Consider the following 13,108-nt stretch of genomic DNA (forward strand, 5'->3'; position numbering starts at 1 on the left):
TGTTTTAGATGTTTGATGTGAGCTGTCTGTGTTGTTTCTAGCATATAACAAAAATGAATTTTTAATCTTATTTTCTAATTGTTCAAAATTAGAGTCTCTAAATCTCCTTTTTGCTAAAATGAAAGCAATAATGGGTCCTCCTGATAGATATCTTATGCTTACCGCAGTGACTTAACAACTTGGTAGAACTCCAATTTTTTTTTTTTAATTTCAATTATTCTGCAAAATGTTAATCTCTTAAGAGACAAATGTTAAAATGCCATCTAAAATTAGCTGAACTGTAATTGCTAAAATTCACAGTCAGAGTCCCTAGAGTATGGTCTGTGATTGTAACAAGGCCTACTGATCCACCAAAACAGAAGGACTAAAAATATATCTAATCCAAAGCAATTTTAATGTACTTATTAAAAAAGGATTTTCCTCATTTTGGATTCTAACAATGCCAAATATTTCTAATATATATGCCTTATAATGCCTTCCAATTTTAAGAATATTTTTTTTTCCCAATCTGAGGATCTTAAATTAAAATCTCCAGCACAGATTATGCAGTCTGCTGATGATTTTCAGATCATAGTTTAGAGAACAGCTATGATATATGTTAGGAGTGTGATTTGTTTCTGAAAACATTTACTGTATACCATGGTGTATACCGTGGCTTCTGGCGGTCAGGACCTACCTTATTTTGAAAAGTCCAATAAAGATAAAATCCTTTTGGATCCACCCGTAGAATGACAGGGTGTGCATTTGCAGATTCCTGGGAGGAAAAAGATGCAAAGTTAAAAAATCTTAATTTATACATTTTTTTATTGAGATAAGAAACAAAGAAAATGAATACAAATAGCCCTCAACTGACAACCATTTGTTTAGTGACCATTCAAAGTTACAATGGCACTGAAATGTGACTTATGACCATTTTTCACACTTACGTTGCACACTGTTGCAGCATCCCCATGGTCATGTGATCAAAATTTACAGAGCTCAAAACGTAAACATGGGGCCCCCCAACTGTCAGAACTCTGAATCCAGGTCATATCTAGCCCCCAGTGGGTCCATCGTAACTTCAAATGGACGTTAAGAAACCAATTATAAGATTTCCAGTACTGCTGAGGTCAGTTCCCGACTTGTTCCATGTTAACAACTTTATTCAGCATTAGCTGAAACTCTAAAATTGTCTTAATTCAGAATATACCTTTCATCTTCTAACATAGGTATTGTCATTGTACCACATAGTATAAATGCCATGAGGAGATTTGCACTGATCTGCTTCAATATGAAAGGCTGAGATGGCATTTAATCCAAAGAAAAATTTACAGTGGACATTTGCAAAAGATAGGATTGTTACAACAGTTTATGTCCAAGTGACAGCTTGTTCCAACTTGAATCTAAGCAATAAAACCCAAACTGGTGTGGTGGATTAACAGGGACAATGCTACCATCATATCCATCTTGCTTTTTGCTTGCTTATTTAATGTTTTATATTGTATTATTACATTTATGAGTTTAATTGTAGGCTGCCCAGAGTCATTTTGCAGAGTGAGATGAGTGGCATATACATTTAATTAATAAAATCAATAAAATGTTTGCAAAGCTAGTCCATGAGGGGGTAACAAATAACCTAGCTAATTTCGATGCACTTGTTCCCAATTTGGACACTGCTACTGATAGCAATTTTAATACAATATCTAAAACAGATATAAATAGAGATAGAGAGATAAAATATACTGCTTCAGCTTCCTCATTACTGAGCAATGATCATTCTCAAGAAGCTTGAAGAAAAAAAGGAGATGTTATATTTAGTTACATTCTTGTATACTGCTCGCATCTTCTTGATTATTAAGTGTGGCCATTTAATCATTTTAGAATAGAGTGTCTCTCTTTAGAAGAAGACAGCCCTCTGCTTTTAAGAATGTATTCTTAATTTCAAGGGCTGTTCAGTCTGAGTCAAGTTTATTGATAGGAAAGCATTAAGATGGAAGAGCAAACATTGAGAAGTTGCCATCCACAGTCATAACACATTGGAATATCCAGCACTTGATATTGGTAACACTCTTTACCCACTATGATAAGATGTGCTGTATTTCTGTACAAATTATAATCATCGTTTCTAAAATTGCATCTTTACACTCCGTCAGCAGATGTAAGCCTTTGTGCAAGTCTGCCCTCTTCTGCCCTCTTTCGTGGCAATTCTCTTTTTAGTAGAAAGTACGCTAAGGACAACTATGCCAGAATTTAGCAATCTTATGCAAAGCACAGGAGGAAAAAAAGTGAGCAGTTAAGTAAAGGAAATAAAAGGCAGGGGAGAAAAGGAAACAGCTAACGTAGCTAAATCTAGTTTACACAAAAACATTCATTATAGCTTCCCAAAGTTTTCTATCCTTGTAAGCTAGCCTTTAGCATGTTATCATATCTAAACATCAATTCATATTTGTGTGGGTGTGTAATTTACATTTCTCGCCTCTCTTTTTGGACTCCATCCAACCATAATATTTTTAGTTTTCCTACCAACTTGCTCTTTTTTCTTGTATTTCTTTTGCATTCAGTCCTCATCCCTGCTATCAACATTATCAAACATTTATTATTTGCCACAGACCATATACTGCTCACGATCATTCTACAAATATTGCATGTCTTAAAATTTCTCCAGCCATTTTTCCATCTTTAGACAACATTCTACCAATATATATATATATACAAATTCATCAACTAGCTAATTCTTCGTTACAGGTGCATAACTTTAAAACATTTACCATCACATGGCTATATCTTATCCAAGCCATCCTTTTCATTGCATTATGCAATCTAGATAATATACTGTGCAAAGCATTTGGGTTCTCAGCCAGCAAAATGACATAGTCTTCATAAAAAGGCACACACACATTCACATTTGCAACAAGCATATGTCTTATGTTCACACATGCATTCCTTATATATTTATTCATGCATACATTAAACAACCGAGATTCCATCCCCTTTTCTATTCCCTGTATAGTGTTAAACAATTCACTCAGCATTCTATTGATTATCATGCATGCTTTACTTCCATCATATACTGCTTTGTGTTACTCCACAGCTAACCTATTATACTATGAAGAGTATGTGACTGGTAGAAAATATTGATAATTTATTACCCTTTTGGAAATGTGTATTAAAGTACACTGGTAGATTCATGGGACTACATTTAAATGTTGAAGATGTGAATGTAATATTGACTTATTTACGAAAATACTGGGATTTGATTGTTTATCAAGTTTGGAGAGTGAAGAGACAAAAAGAAATATATTAAGAAATTGGAAAATTTATTATATATTATTCCAGATGCCAATGAATGATTATTGGACATATGTGTTCTATTTGTTTTGCAAAAGGCAATATTTTTTACTAATCAAAGGATGCGGCAATATATTTTTTTCTTATTGATACTTTCTGCAAAATGAACATTCTGCGACCTTGGAATCTGCAGAAATACGAAGAGCCACAATGGATTCCTTGTTGACAGACAGACTTTAGTTATTACCATTTAAACATAGAGCTTTTTCCATTTCACCTAAAGCCATGATGGATATCAATAGGATCCTTTTGTGTGCTTTCTGCCAAATTTTGTGAAGTATTTGAAAACTGCAGTTAATCTTAATTTTACAAGTTGCATTATTAAGGAACTAGTAAATTGGGATGCTGAGTAATACACATCACCACAGATTGATATGACCACATTTCAGTATTACATAGAAAGAAATTTACTTATTAAAAGGCCTCCACCAAAAATCTCTTAATCTCTCTGTCAGGGTGATACAAAAGGAAGCAATTCATCAATCCAGAGATACATTTGTATTGTACTGTATATCATCTCAGCCCCTTTCTAGGAGCTATTAAAGGCCCTGCTGCTCTGCCTTCCTGAAACAGGCAAAATTGGAACCAGAGATTGTCCTCAATTTGCTAAGACACAAAGCCACCTTAACCCACAATCATGGATGTTCATTACACCATGTATGTGTAACACCAGGCACGTGATCCAGAGCCTCCAAATGGTTTTTCTCCCATGTTCATATCAAAGCGAGAATTGCCATGGTACTTACGTCATCCCATTTGATAAAGCGTTCACCTTCAGTCATGTACTTCTCCACCTTAGAAGGGGTCAGGATAGGAGTAAGCACTGACATTGTGGCATTCCACCACCCGCAGATGGTTGGGCGGGGGGGTGTCTCTCTCTTCTCTTCCTCTTCCTTTGCCTCTGCCTCCTTTCTGCCTTTTGGAGCTTCTCCTCACATGGTGCTCACTATTATTTCAGGAACCAACATGCTTTATAGGCAGGGAAAATGCCTAGGGTGGTTTCCAGAGACAAACGTTGAGCTCCTGATCTGCATAGGCAAACGATGGTTTTTCTAAAGCAGACAGGTAAACGCTGAAAAATCCAGAAACGGCGGGCTAGGTAGACAGACGTGATCAACAGGAACCATCAACTGCAAAAAAGAAACCAACTAGCGAGGGTTTCCTGCTCTCAACTTCCTCATCAAAGCTTCTGCTTCTCTCTTCAGCAATGCAGAAATTATTTCAACATTCCTTTCCTTTCTGAGACTTCTTATTCATTTCTCAACGTTAAACATTATGGCAGGGAATTCGGACAGCTCTTCTCAGTACGCAGGGAATTAGAGAATTTGTAGGTCCAATATATCCAGAGAGTATGACACTGAAAAAAGCCAAGATACTTAGTTAACTGGCTGCTCTGTTTTTCTTTGAGAAACTGAGTTATCATTGTTCCCTTCCTTTATTAACTGTGGCCTCTTCACAAAGTGTAGCTACTGCTTGCCTGTTCAGTGCTTCTCAAACTTGGCAACTTTAAGATGTATGGACTGGCTGAAGAATTCTGAGTGTTGAAAGTCAATATATTTTTAAAGTTGCTAAGTTTGAGAAACATTATAGCAATAGCACTTAGACTTATATACCACTCCATAGTGCTTTACAGCACTCCCAGATTATTTACAGTGGTTTACAGTGTCAGCATATTGCCCCCAATAATCTGGGTCCTCATTTTACTGACTTTGGAAGGATAGAAGGCTGAGTCAACTTTGAGCCCCTTAGGATCAAATTCCAGGCTGTGGGCAGAATGCAATACTGCATTCTAACCACTGTGTCACCATGGCTCCTCACTATATTAGATGAAAGAGAAGAACTTCCCAAATCCCTATACTCCATATCCCTAACACAATTTCCCTATAAAATATACTATTGTTGTTATTTCTTTAGAAGCTAGTTCTACTTGTCCTGTATCATTCAAGCACAGAAGGATAGGGTGAGCTATTTTAAAATGTTAGCTTACATCTCATAACAGGGTCTTGAACCTTCATGAATTTAATTTAACAGAATAACAGAGTTTGAAGAGACCTTGGAGGTCTTCTAGTCCAACCCAACCCCGGCTCAATTCTGCTCAGGCAGGAAGCCCTATTCCTGTGATGGCGAACCTATGGCACGCGTGCCACAGATGGCACACGGAGCCCTCTCTGCTGGCACGTGAGCCATCGCCCAGCTCAGCTCCACCGCGCATCTGTGCATGCCTCCTGCTGGCAATCTGATGTTTGGGTCTCTCACGTGAGGACGTGACGCATGCGTGGGGGGGCACATGCATGCATGCGCAAGGGAGGGGGAGTGTGAGGGGGTGCGTGCATGCATGGGGGGCAGGACACGCGGGGGGCATTGCATTATGGGTGTAGGCACATGTGTGTATGACCCCCCCCGTGCTCCCCCCACTTTTGGCACACAACAGCAAAAAGGTTAGCCATCATTGATCTAAGAGGTTGCCACAAAGAAGAGGCACCTGAAGGCAGGACAAAAAGCAATGGATGGAACCTAATCAAGGAGAGAAGCTAATCAAGGAGAGAACTATGGAGAAATTTCCTCACAGTTAGAACAATTAATCAGTGGAACAACTTGCCTCCAGAAGTTGTGGGTTCTCCAATACTGGAAGTTTTTAAAAAGAGATTGGACAACCATTTGTCTGAAATGGAATAGGGCAGTGATGGCTAACCTTTTCCGGACCGAGTGCCCAAAGTGGGTGTGTGCACTCACGAATGTGCACATGCGTGCCTGAACCCCCAAAATGCAATGTGCATGCGGTCCCCCATGTGAGCCCTGCCCCATGCTCATGCGCCCCCGGATGCGTGCGTGGACCCCACATGCACCCTGCCCCTCCATGCATGCGCGGCAGAGACCCAAAGATCAGCTGGCCAGCAGGAAGCATGGGCGCATGCGGCAGAGCTGAGCTGGGAGAAGAGCTCGTGTGCCCACAGCGAGGATGCTGCGTGTCACCTCTGACACACATGCCACAGGTTCGCCATCAGGGGCATAGGGCTTCCTGCCTGAGCAGGGGTTGGACTAGAAGACCTCAAAGGTCCCTTCCAACTCTGTCATTCCGTTATTTGGTTATTCTGAAATACAATAAAATAAAATCATAAGCCAGCAAATCCTTTGTTGCAGTTGAAAGGTTGTTGAAGATAGCTGATCTCCATTTCATGCCCGGAGCTGGGACTGCTTGCCAATGGGAGAAGTAGACAGGGTTAGCCATGCAAAGAGATCCCCAACATAGTTGGTAAACTGAGTTTATGCTTCAGTACATTATGTAAAGTGGACCAGATATGGTCTACTTAGTATATCATGGTTAACTAAACAATGGTTTAATGTAGTTTACCAGTTATGCTTTGAAGCCTTTAGCTCTGCAATCTCCCTGGATTATTCTGCAATGGCTGTCTGAAATCTGCACACAGCTCGAATTAATTCTAGGGAGTTTTTCATGCAGCAAAAGAAAAAAAAATACTTTTACTTTAGAAGATGATTGAGCAGTGGGAAATCTCTCTCTCATTTACATTAAAAATTTTAAAATAGAAAATTGGATAGAAGTGGCATGAAGCAGAGATGATTTGAGTGTTTCTTCAAAATCTATGAAGTTAACATTTTTAGCAATGAAAATATGAAAGAGAGAGAGATAATATTCATAAGAAAGTTACAAACTAAACTGGAATGAGCTTGTAAAAATGGCAATCACTGAGCCTACTTTGAATACATCAGACAGAAGGCTTGCTCTAGAAGCCAACTTGCTGTCAAAATATTTCCATGTACATAAACTGAGATTAAGAATCATTTCCTCCTATGGAAAACAGTTGCTATTTGACTACCTGTGGTTGTGATCTACACACTATGCAAATCCTCAAACATATCAGATGCTTTGAAAAGGAAGGGGGGAAATGGAGGGTGCTTACCCTTGAGAGCAAACATTTCACTAACTTCCTCCCATTTTGTGGGATCGTGTGCTAGGGTTGCCAGATCTGAATTGCAAAAATTCAGAACTCAACAGATGGCAGCAAAGATATATAGTGGCCACGCCACCCAGATTTTTGCATCCTAGTCCTGGCACCAATAAATCCTTCCCTTATAGGTTTTGACCTGTGATTTGTCAGACTTTAATGACAATTTTTTAAAAAAAAGAATGAAAGCTTAGCACATCTGTCTCTGTGTATAAATAGGCTTATTTCTACTTCTCTATCTCTCACCAGAAATTCCTACATACTGACGAAGTCATACATACAGTATTATGCATGTATGAATTTAATTACAGCCTGGAAAAAAACCTTCACTATTTATCATTTCAGGTAAATGGCATTGTCTGTCTGTCTGTCTGTCTGTCTGTCTGTCTGTCTGTCTGTCTGTCTGTCTGTCTGTCTATCTATCTATCTATCTATCTATCTATCTATCTATCTATCTATCTATCTTAAGGAACCTTGGTGGTGCTAAGGAGCCTTGGTGGTACAGCAGACTAAAGTGCTGTTAAGTAGCTCTTAGCTGCCAGCTGCCTGCAATTATTGCGAGTTCAAATCTCACCAAGCTCAAGGTTGACTCAGCCTTCCATCCTTCCGAGGTAGGTAAAATGAGGACCCAGATTGTGGGGGTAATAAGCTGACTTAGTATAAAAAAGAACACCACTTAGGGGGGGCCCAAAAGCCCTACTAAGCAGGTATATACAAAAGTATGACAGCTATTGTTTAACACATTGTAAGCCGCCCTGAGTCTCTGGAGAAGGGTGGCATATAAATAAATAAATAAATAAATAAATAAATAAATAAATAAATAAATAAATAAATAAATAAATAAATAAATAAATCTATCATATATCTATCATATCTCTCTCTCTTTCTCTCTCTCTCCACCCACCCACCCACCCACCCATCCATCCAGTATATACATATATACATATATACACATGGAGAGATAGACTTGGTCTTTTAATTAGCCTAAATATTATATCTTTGCAAGATATGCAGCAATAACATTGAATAGGCAAGGGGCAGCTTCAATTAAAAGGAAAAGGGTCTTTAAATTTTTGATTCAATTTACAGGGACTGAGATGGCATTATATGTAACCTTCTTATTGTCTCCCACCCATTCTTATGTTTTCATGATAAAATCCGTGAAGGAGGAAAAGGCCAATTTGAGGAATCCACTAGAGATCTTATAATAATCTTTGTTCCTATTATTATGCAAATGTCCTCATTATTCACAGTTCCATTATTTGTGTTTAGGGGTGTTTGTGATGGATAAAAGCAACCAGGCTTTATTATCAATGGTAAAAAGTTTAATATACATGTGATTTGGGGTGCATGTTTTTCTGTTTGGAGTAGATTTTTAGAGGGTGGCTTGGGGAAGTTATTTTATACACATGCAAATTGCAGATAGATTTTTGCACATATAATGCACAGAATGCAGCCGCACGAGCTACTGTGGGTGCACCTAGATACACCCACATTACACCAATTCTCTGCAAGCTGCACTGGCTCCCTATCAGTCTCCGGACGCAATTCAAGATGTTGGTTATTACCTTTAAAGCCCTACAGGGCTCAGGGCCAGGCTATCTTCGAGACCGCCTTCTACCGCACAGCTCCCATCGACTGGTAAGATACTATAGAGTTGGTCTCCTCCGGGTCCTGTCAGCTAAACAATGTTGGTTGGCGGGCCTGCGGGGGAGGGCCTTCTCTGTGGCTGCCCCAGCTCTCTGGAACCAATTACCTCCTGAGGTCCAGACCGCCCCAACCCTATTGGCCTTCTGGAAAGCAGTGAAGACCTGGCTTTTCCGGCAGGTCTGGGGCCGTTGATCTCGCTACGGCGATCTTGCAAGACCCGGCCATGGAGTGGAGTGTATGGGTTTTTAATGTTCTTTTAAAAAATGTTTACAGGATATTGTTCGCATTGTTTTTTTGCTGTAAGCCGCCCAGAGTCCCTAGGGAGTTGGGCGGCATAGAAATGCGACTAATAAATAAATGCGACTAATAAATAAAAAGTACTTATTTTCAAGGTCTAGTTATCCATGCTTTCATTATCTGAGGTTTTTAGCCTGGAAGAGAATCTATACAAATAAAGAAGTGTATGTTTGGTGAATTGTATTTGCCATCCCCAGAGCACCCTCTTGTATGCACAGATCATACAAGGAAGTTATACATACCCAAAGCATAAATGAAATGTCATTTGCTATTGCAGTTGTGGCTTATCGCAAAAAGGACAGTGCTTGAATAGCTTGAAGGGCAGCTCATCTAGGAGCATCCTGAATTAAATTTCTCCCAGAAGATATTATGGAAAGAATCTGCCTGTATCCTGTTCTCCTACTATTATCAGAACTATTTCATACAGGAACTGTTAACTACTGATTTCTGCAAGTTAACTGGAATAGGAAAAGGATATGATGAACTTTATCATGACCTGTGGCACCTCACTTACAAGGGACTTCTCAGAGCTTTAGTTGTAACCTCCAGAGCTGTTGCATGGTGGTGAACAACTTGTTGATGGGATTGAAGGATGGCATGATAAATACATTGAAGTCATTGTGTTAATTTTGATCAATCTGTTACATTTAAATTTTATCAAATTTAGATTGTGCATTGCCCCCCATCTACATTTTTGACTGCAGACACAATTTTCGACTTAAAGACAACCTCTGGACTCAATATTATTGTGTACCCCTGCTTTATCACTAGGCATGATATATTCTAAGCAAGTTCCTAGGCTTTTCTGATATTAATAATTCTGTTTTTTTTCCTCTGTAGCTTTGGCCATTATTAAATGGCATGATGACAAAACATATACTGTTTTAAGGCAGCTTTTGTGAATTTTTCTGAATATCTAATAGTTGGGTGGATATATGTGGAAAGATTCTTGTGATGAAATGAAGTTGCTGGTTTCAACACGTACCCACATTGCTGGGTTGCATAGTGAGAGGAGAGGACAATCAAGTTTAAGAGGAAGAATTATTCTGTTTTAAGGGTAGAGGAAGGGTTGTTTGGGGACAGAGGTTTGTGGCCTTGTTATATTTTAAATTGTTAAATATATGTTTAAATATAATTACATTATATGTAAGGAAATGGGCCAGTCACGTAGCAAGAAGAAGTGATAGCAGGTGGACCAAGGCAGTCATAGAATGGATCCCACTTGATAAAAAGCATCCATGAAAGAGACCTAAAACAAGATGGATTGATGACATCAGTAAGTATTATAGGCCCAGTTGGCAAAAGAAAGCTCAGGATCATATTGGTTGGAAACATGCGGAAGAGGCCTTCACCCTGCAGTTGATAGACAATGGCTAAAATGATGATATGTAAGGAAAACATCTCTTACATTTCTGGATCTGAATTATATTTCTACTGTTGTTGGTGGTCATATCTGCATTTACATTTATCCACAGCTCCTTGCCCACTGCATTTTCTATCTTTGTCTTAATGGCATTGTACTCACCTCTTCCATAACCTATGAGTGACACTATGTGAAATTATCATTAGCTGTTCTATACTGAAGAACTGTTTTCCCCATTACTCGAATGCTAACCAATGATGGCCTCAAGGTGTATAGAATCAAATATATTTCATCTCCCAATACCTAGGAAGCAAAATCAGATGACCAATTGTGAATCGATCAGAGAGTACATATTGAGTAGGATGGGAAAATGTAGCCACTTCTCTTTAATGGTTGGCTGTCTTGCTTCTAATCTAGAGGTGGGTATAATGGTGTATAAAATGTTAGGGAAATTATTTGGTATAGATTGCTGAAAAAGAGGACTCTATGGATAGATTAAAATTAAAACTCAATTTACTTTATCAATCTGGAGAACCCATTTCAGTAGATTAGAGTCAGGGCTGCCCTGTATTGGTAGGTCACAGTTTTCTGCAAGAGTAACAGAAAACAACACTTCATTCTTCTCTGGCCATACTTAGTGCATGGAATTTCAGGAAAATCTTGCTATGAAAATAACTGATATTGAATCCTGTTTCCAGGAAAACTATATGGATATGTCCCTGTAATCACCAGGATTCATAGTTGACTCAAAAATATCAACGAAATTTCAGAGCAGAAATCATCCCTGATGGTCAGTCGAGCTAATTAGTGCAGCAGCTCTATACGACTACAGGAAGTTTATGGTTTTTCTCAGTTTTATGCAAGATTAAAATCACACCACAGTGAAATATAGGAAAAAGCAAGAAATCCTCAAGAAAAGTGCTCCTTCTGAAGAACTGCTGTCGGTGACTCAGCTTCCTTCCTTTTTTTTTTTAACAAGTGTTTGTCAGAATGGTGGAGGGGGGGGGAGGAAGGGCAGAGAAAGCAAAGTAGGGAAGAGAAACAGAGATCTGAAGGCAGACCCACCCTATTCCTTCTGGGGCACTGTATCGGGTAAACGCTTCCCCCTCCAAATAACGATGTGCTGAAGAGGGAAAGCAACAGAATCCATAGAAAGCTAATCATTTGCCTATCTTGCACAGCACATGCAAGAATCAGGACACCATCATTTGGCAATCGCTTGCCTTGGTTGGAAGTTTCAGATTTCAGGATTTCAAAGCCCTCAATGAAAACTTGATGAATCTTTGTTGGCCAGAAGAGATAAATCTGAGAGATCTTGCATGTGTTTGGAATAAAGAGAGTTTAATGAGTCTGTGAAGAAGACGAGGGCATCTGTAGGAGGGAATTGGAAAAAATAAATGAAGATAGTGTTTGTGACTGCATGACTGAAGAGAAACTAGAGTGTATCTCCTCTGCATTTGTTCCCTGATGAAGCCTGGAGAGAGCTTGAACAGATAATTTCAGGCCTTTATTTACAAAGAGAGGGAACAACACTTCTCATCTCTGCTACAAGGAACTCACTGTCAGGGTTCCAAGCAACACCCCCAACAAAATCAAACTCAGAGGCTTGAGTTTCCTCAAAGCTGATTTTTATTAGAGATGTCATATTGGCACATCTGGGAAAACCCGAATCTGAAACCTTCTGGGTTTTCCTCACCCAAAAGAAAGTTCAAGTCCTTGCCTTTCACCCACATGTCCATCACATGAACCAATCAGGTACCCTCCGAAACAGAAGATACCTCCTCATTCTTCTCAGCACAGCTGCAGGACCCCACAGCCTTGACTTTCTAGAAAGAATGTTATTTTGGCTACATATCATCTTCACTCCATACAATCCCCCCTCCCATTTTCCCACAGTAGAACTTGTGGCAGGCCTGAAGGCTCAAAGGTGAAAAGATGGCTTCCAGGTCTGACACTCACATTCTCTGTTTTCATCATTCTCCAATACCTCTATCATTTACTAGTCCCGTCTCACAGGGGGCCCTTCACATTGGCCCATTGGATGCCTTCCCCACAGTGATGCTGTTGAGTAGATATAATGCTGTTTTTTTATCAAAAGCATTGCTCGTACTTTGACACTGAGACAGTAGTGCATGTGCTTCTGAAGTCTCATAGCTACCACTTTTGGGGGTGGGGGTGGGCAGAAGGAATCTTCCCTCTAACTACAGGTAGTCCTCGACTTACAATAGTTCATTTAGTGATTGTTTAAAGTTACAACGTCACTGAAAAAAGTGACTTATCGTTTTTTACATATACGGCCACTGCAGCATCCCCATGGTCACATGATCAAAACCCAGATGCTTGGCATCTGACTCATATTTATGATGGCTGCAGCATCCCAGACTCATGTGGTTATTTTTTGTGACCTTCTGACAAACAAAATCAATAGGGAAGCCAGATTCACTTAACAATCGTGTTACTAATTTAACAAGTGCAATGATTTACAACAACATGCTTTGGTGGCAAG

The 13,108-nt window shown here is 39.4% G+C and overlaps 1 protein-coding gene across 1 annotated transcript in view; it reads right to left on the reverse strand.

Annotated features, from left to right (window-relative positions):
• The window catches only part of PLCB2 (phospholipase C beta 2), a 58,879-nt gene extending 54,086 nt beyond the window's left edge, over nt 1-4,793 (reverse strand). Inside the window, exons 1-2 of the mRNA XM_034417870.3 lie at nt 4,074-4,793; nt 677-754 (exon numbers count right to left, since the gene is read on the reverse strand). Coding sequence (XP_034273761.2) covers nt 677-754; nt 4,074-4,157 — 162 coding nt within the window. The 5' untranslated portion in view covers nt 4,158-4,793. The remainder of the gene's footprint in view (nt 1-676; nt 755-4,073) is intronic.
• Nucleotides 4,794-13,108: the final 8,315 nt, after the last annotated feature.

The sequence above is a fragment of the Pantherophis guttatus genome, chromosome 1, assembly GCF_059756535.1.
Source record: "Pantherophis guttatus breed Tessera chromosome 1, ASM5975653v1, whole genome shotgun sequence".
NCBI lineage: Eukaryota > Metazoa > Chordata > Lepidosauria > Squamata > Colubridae > Pantherophis > Pantherophis guttatus.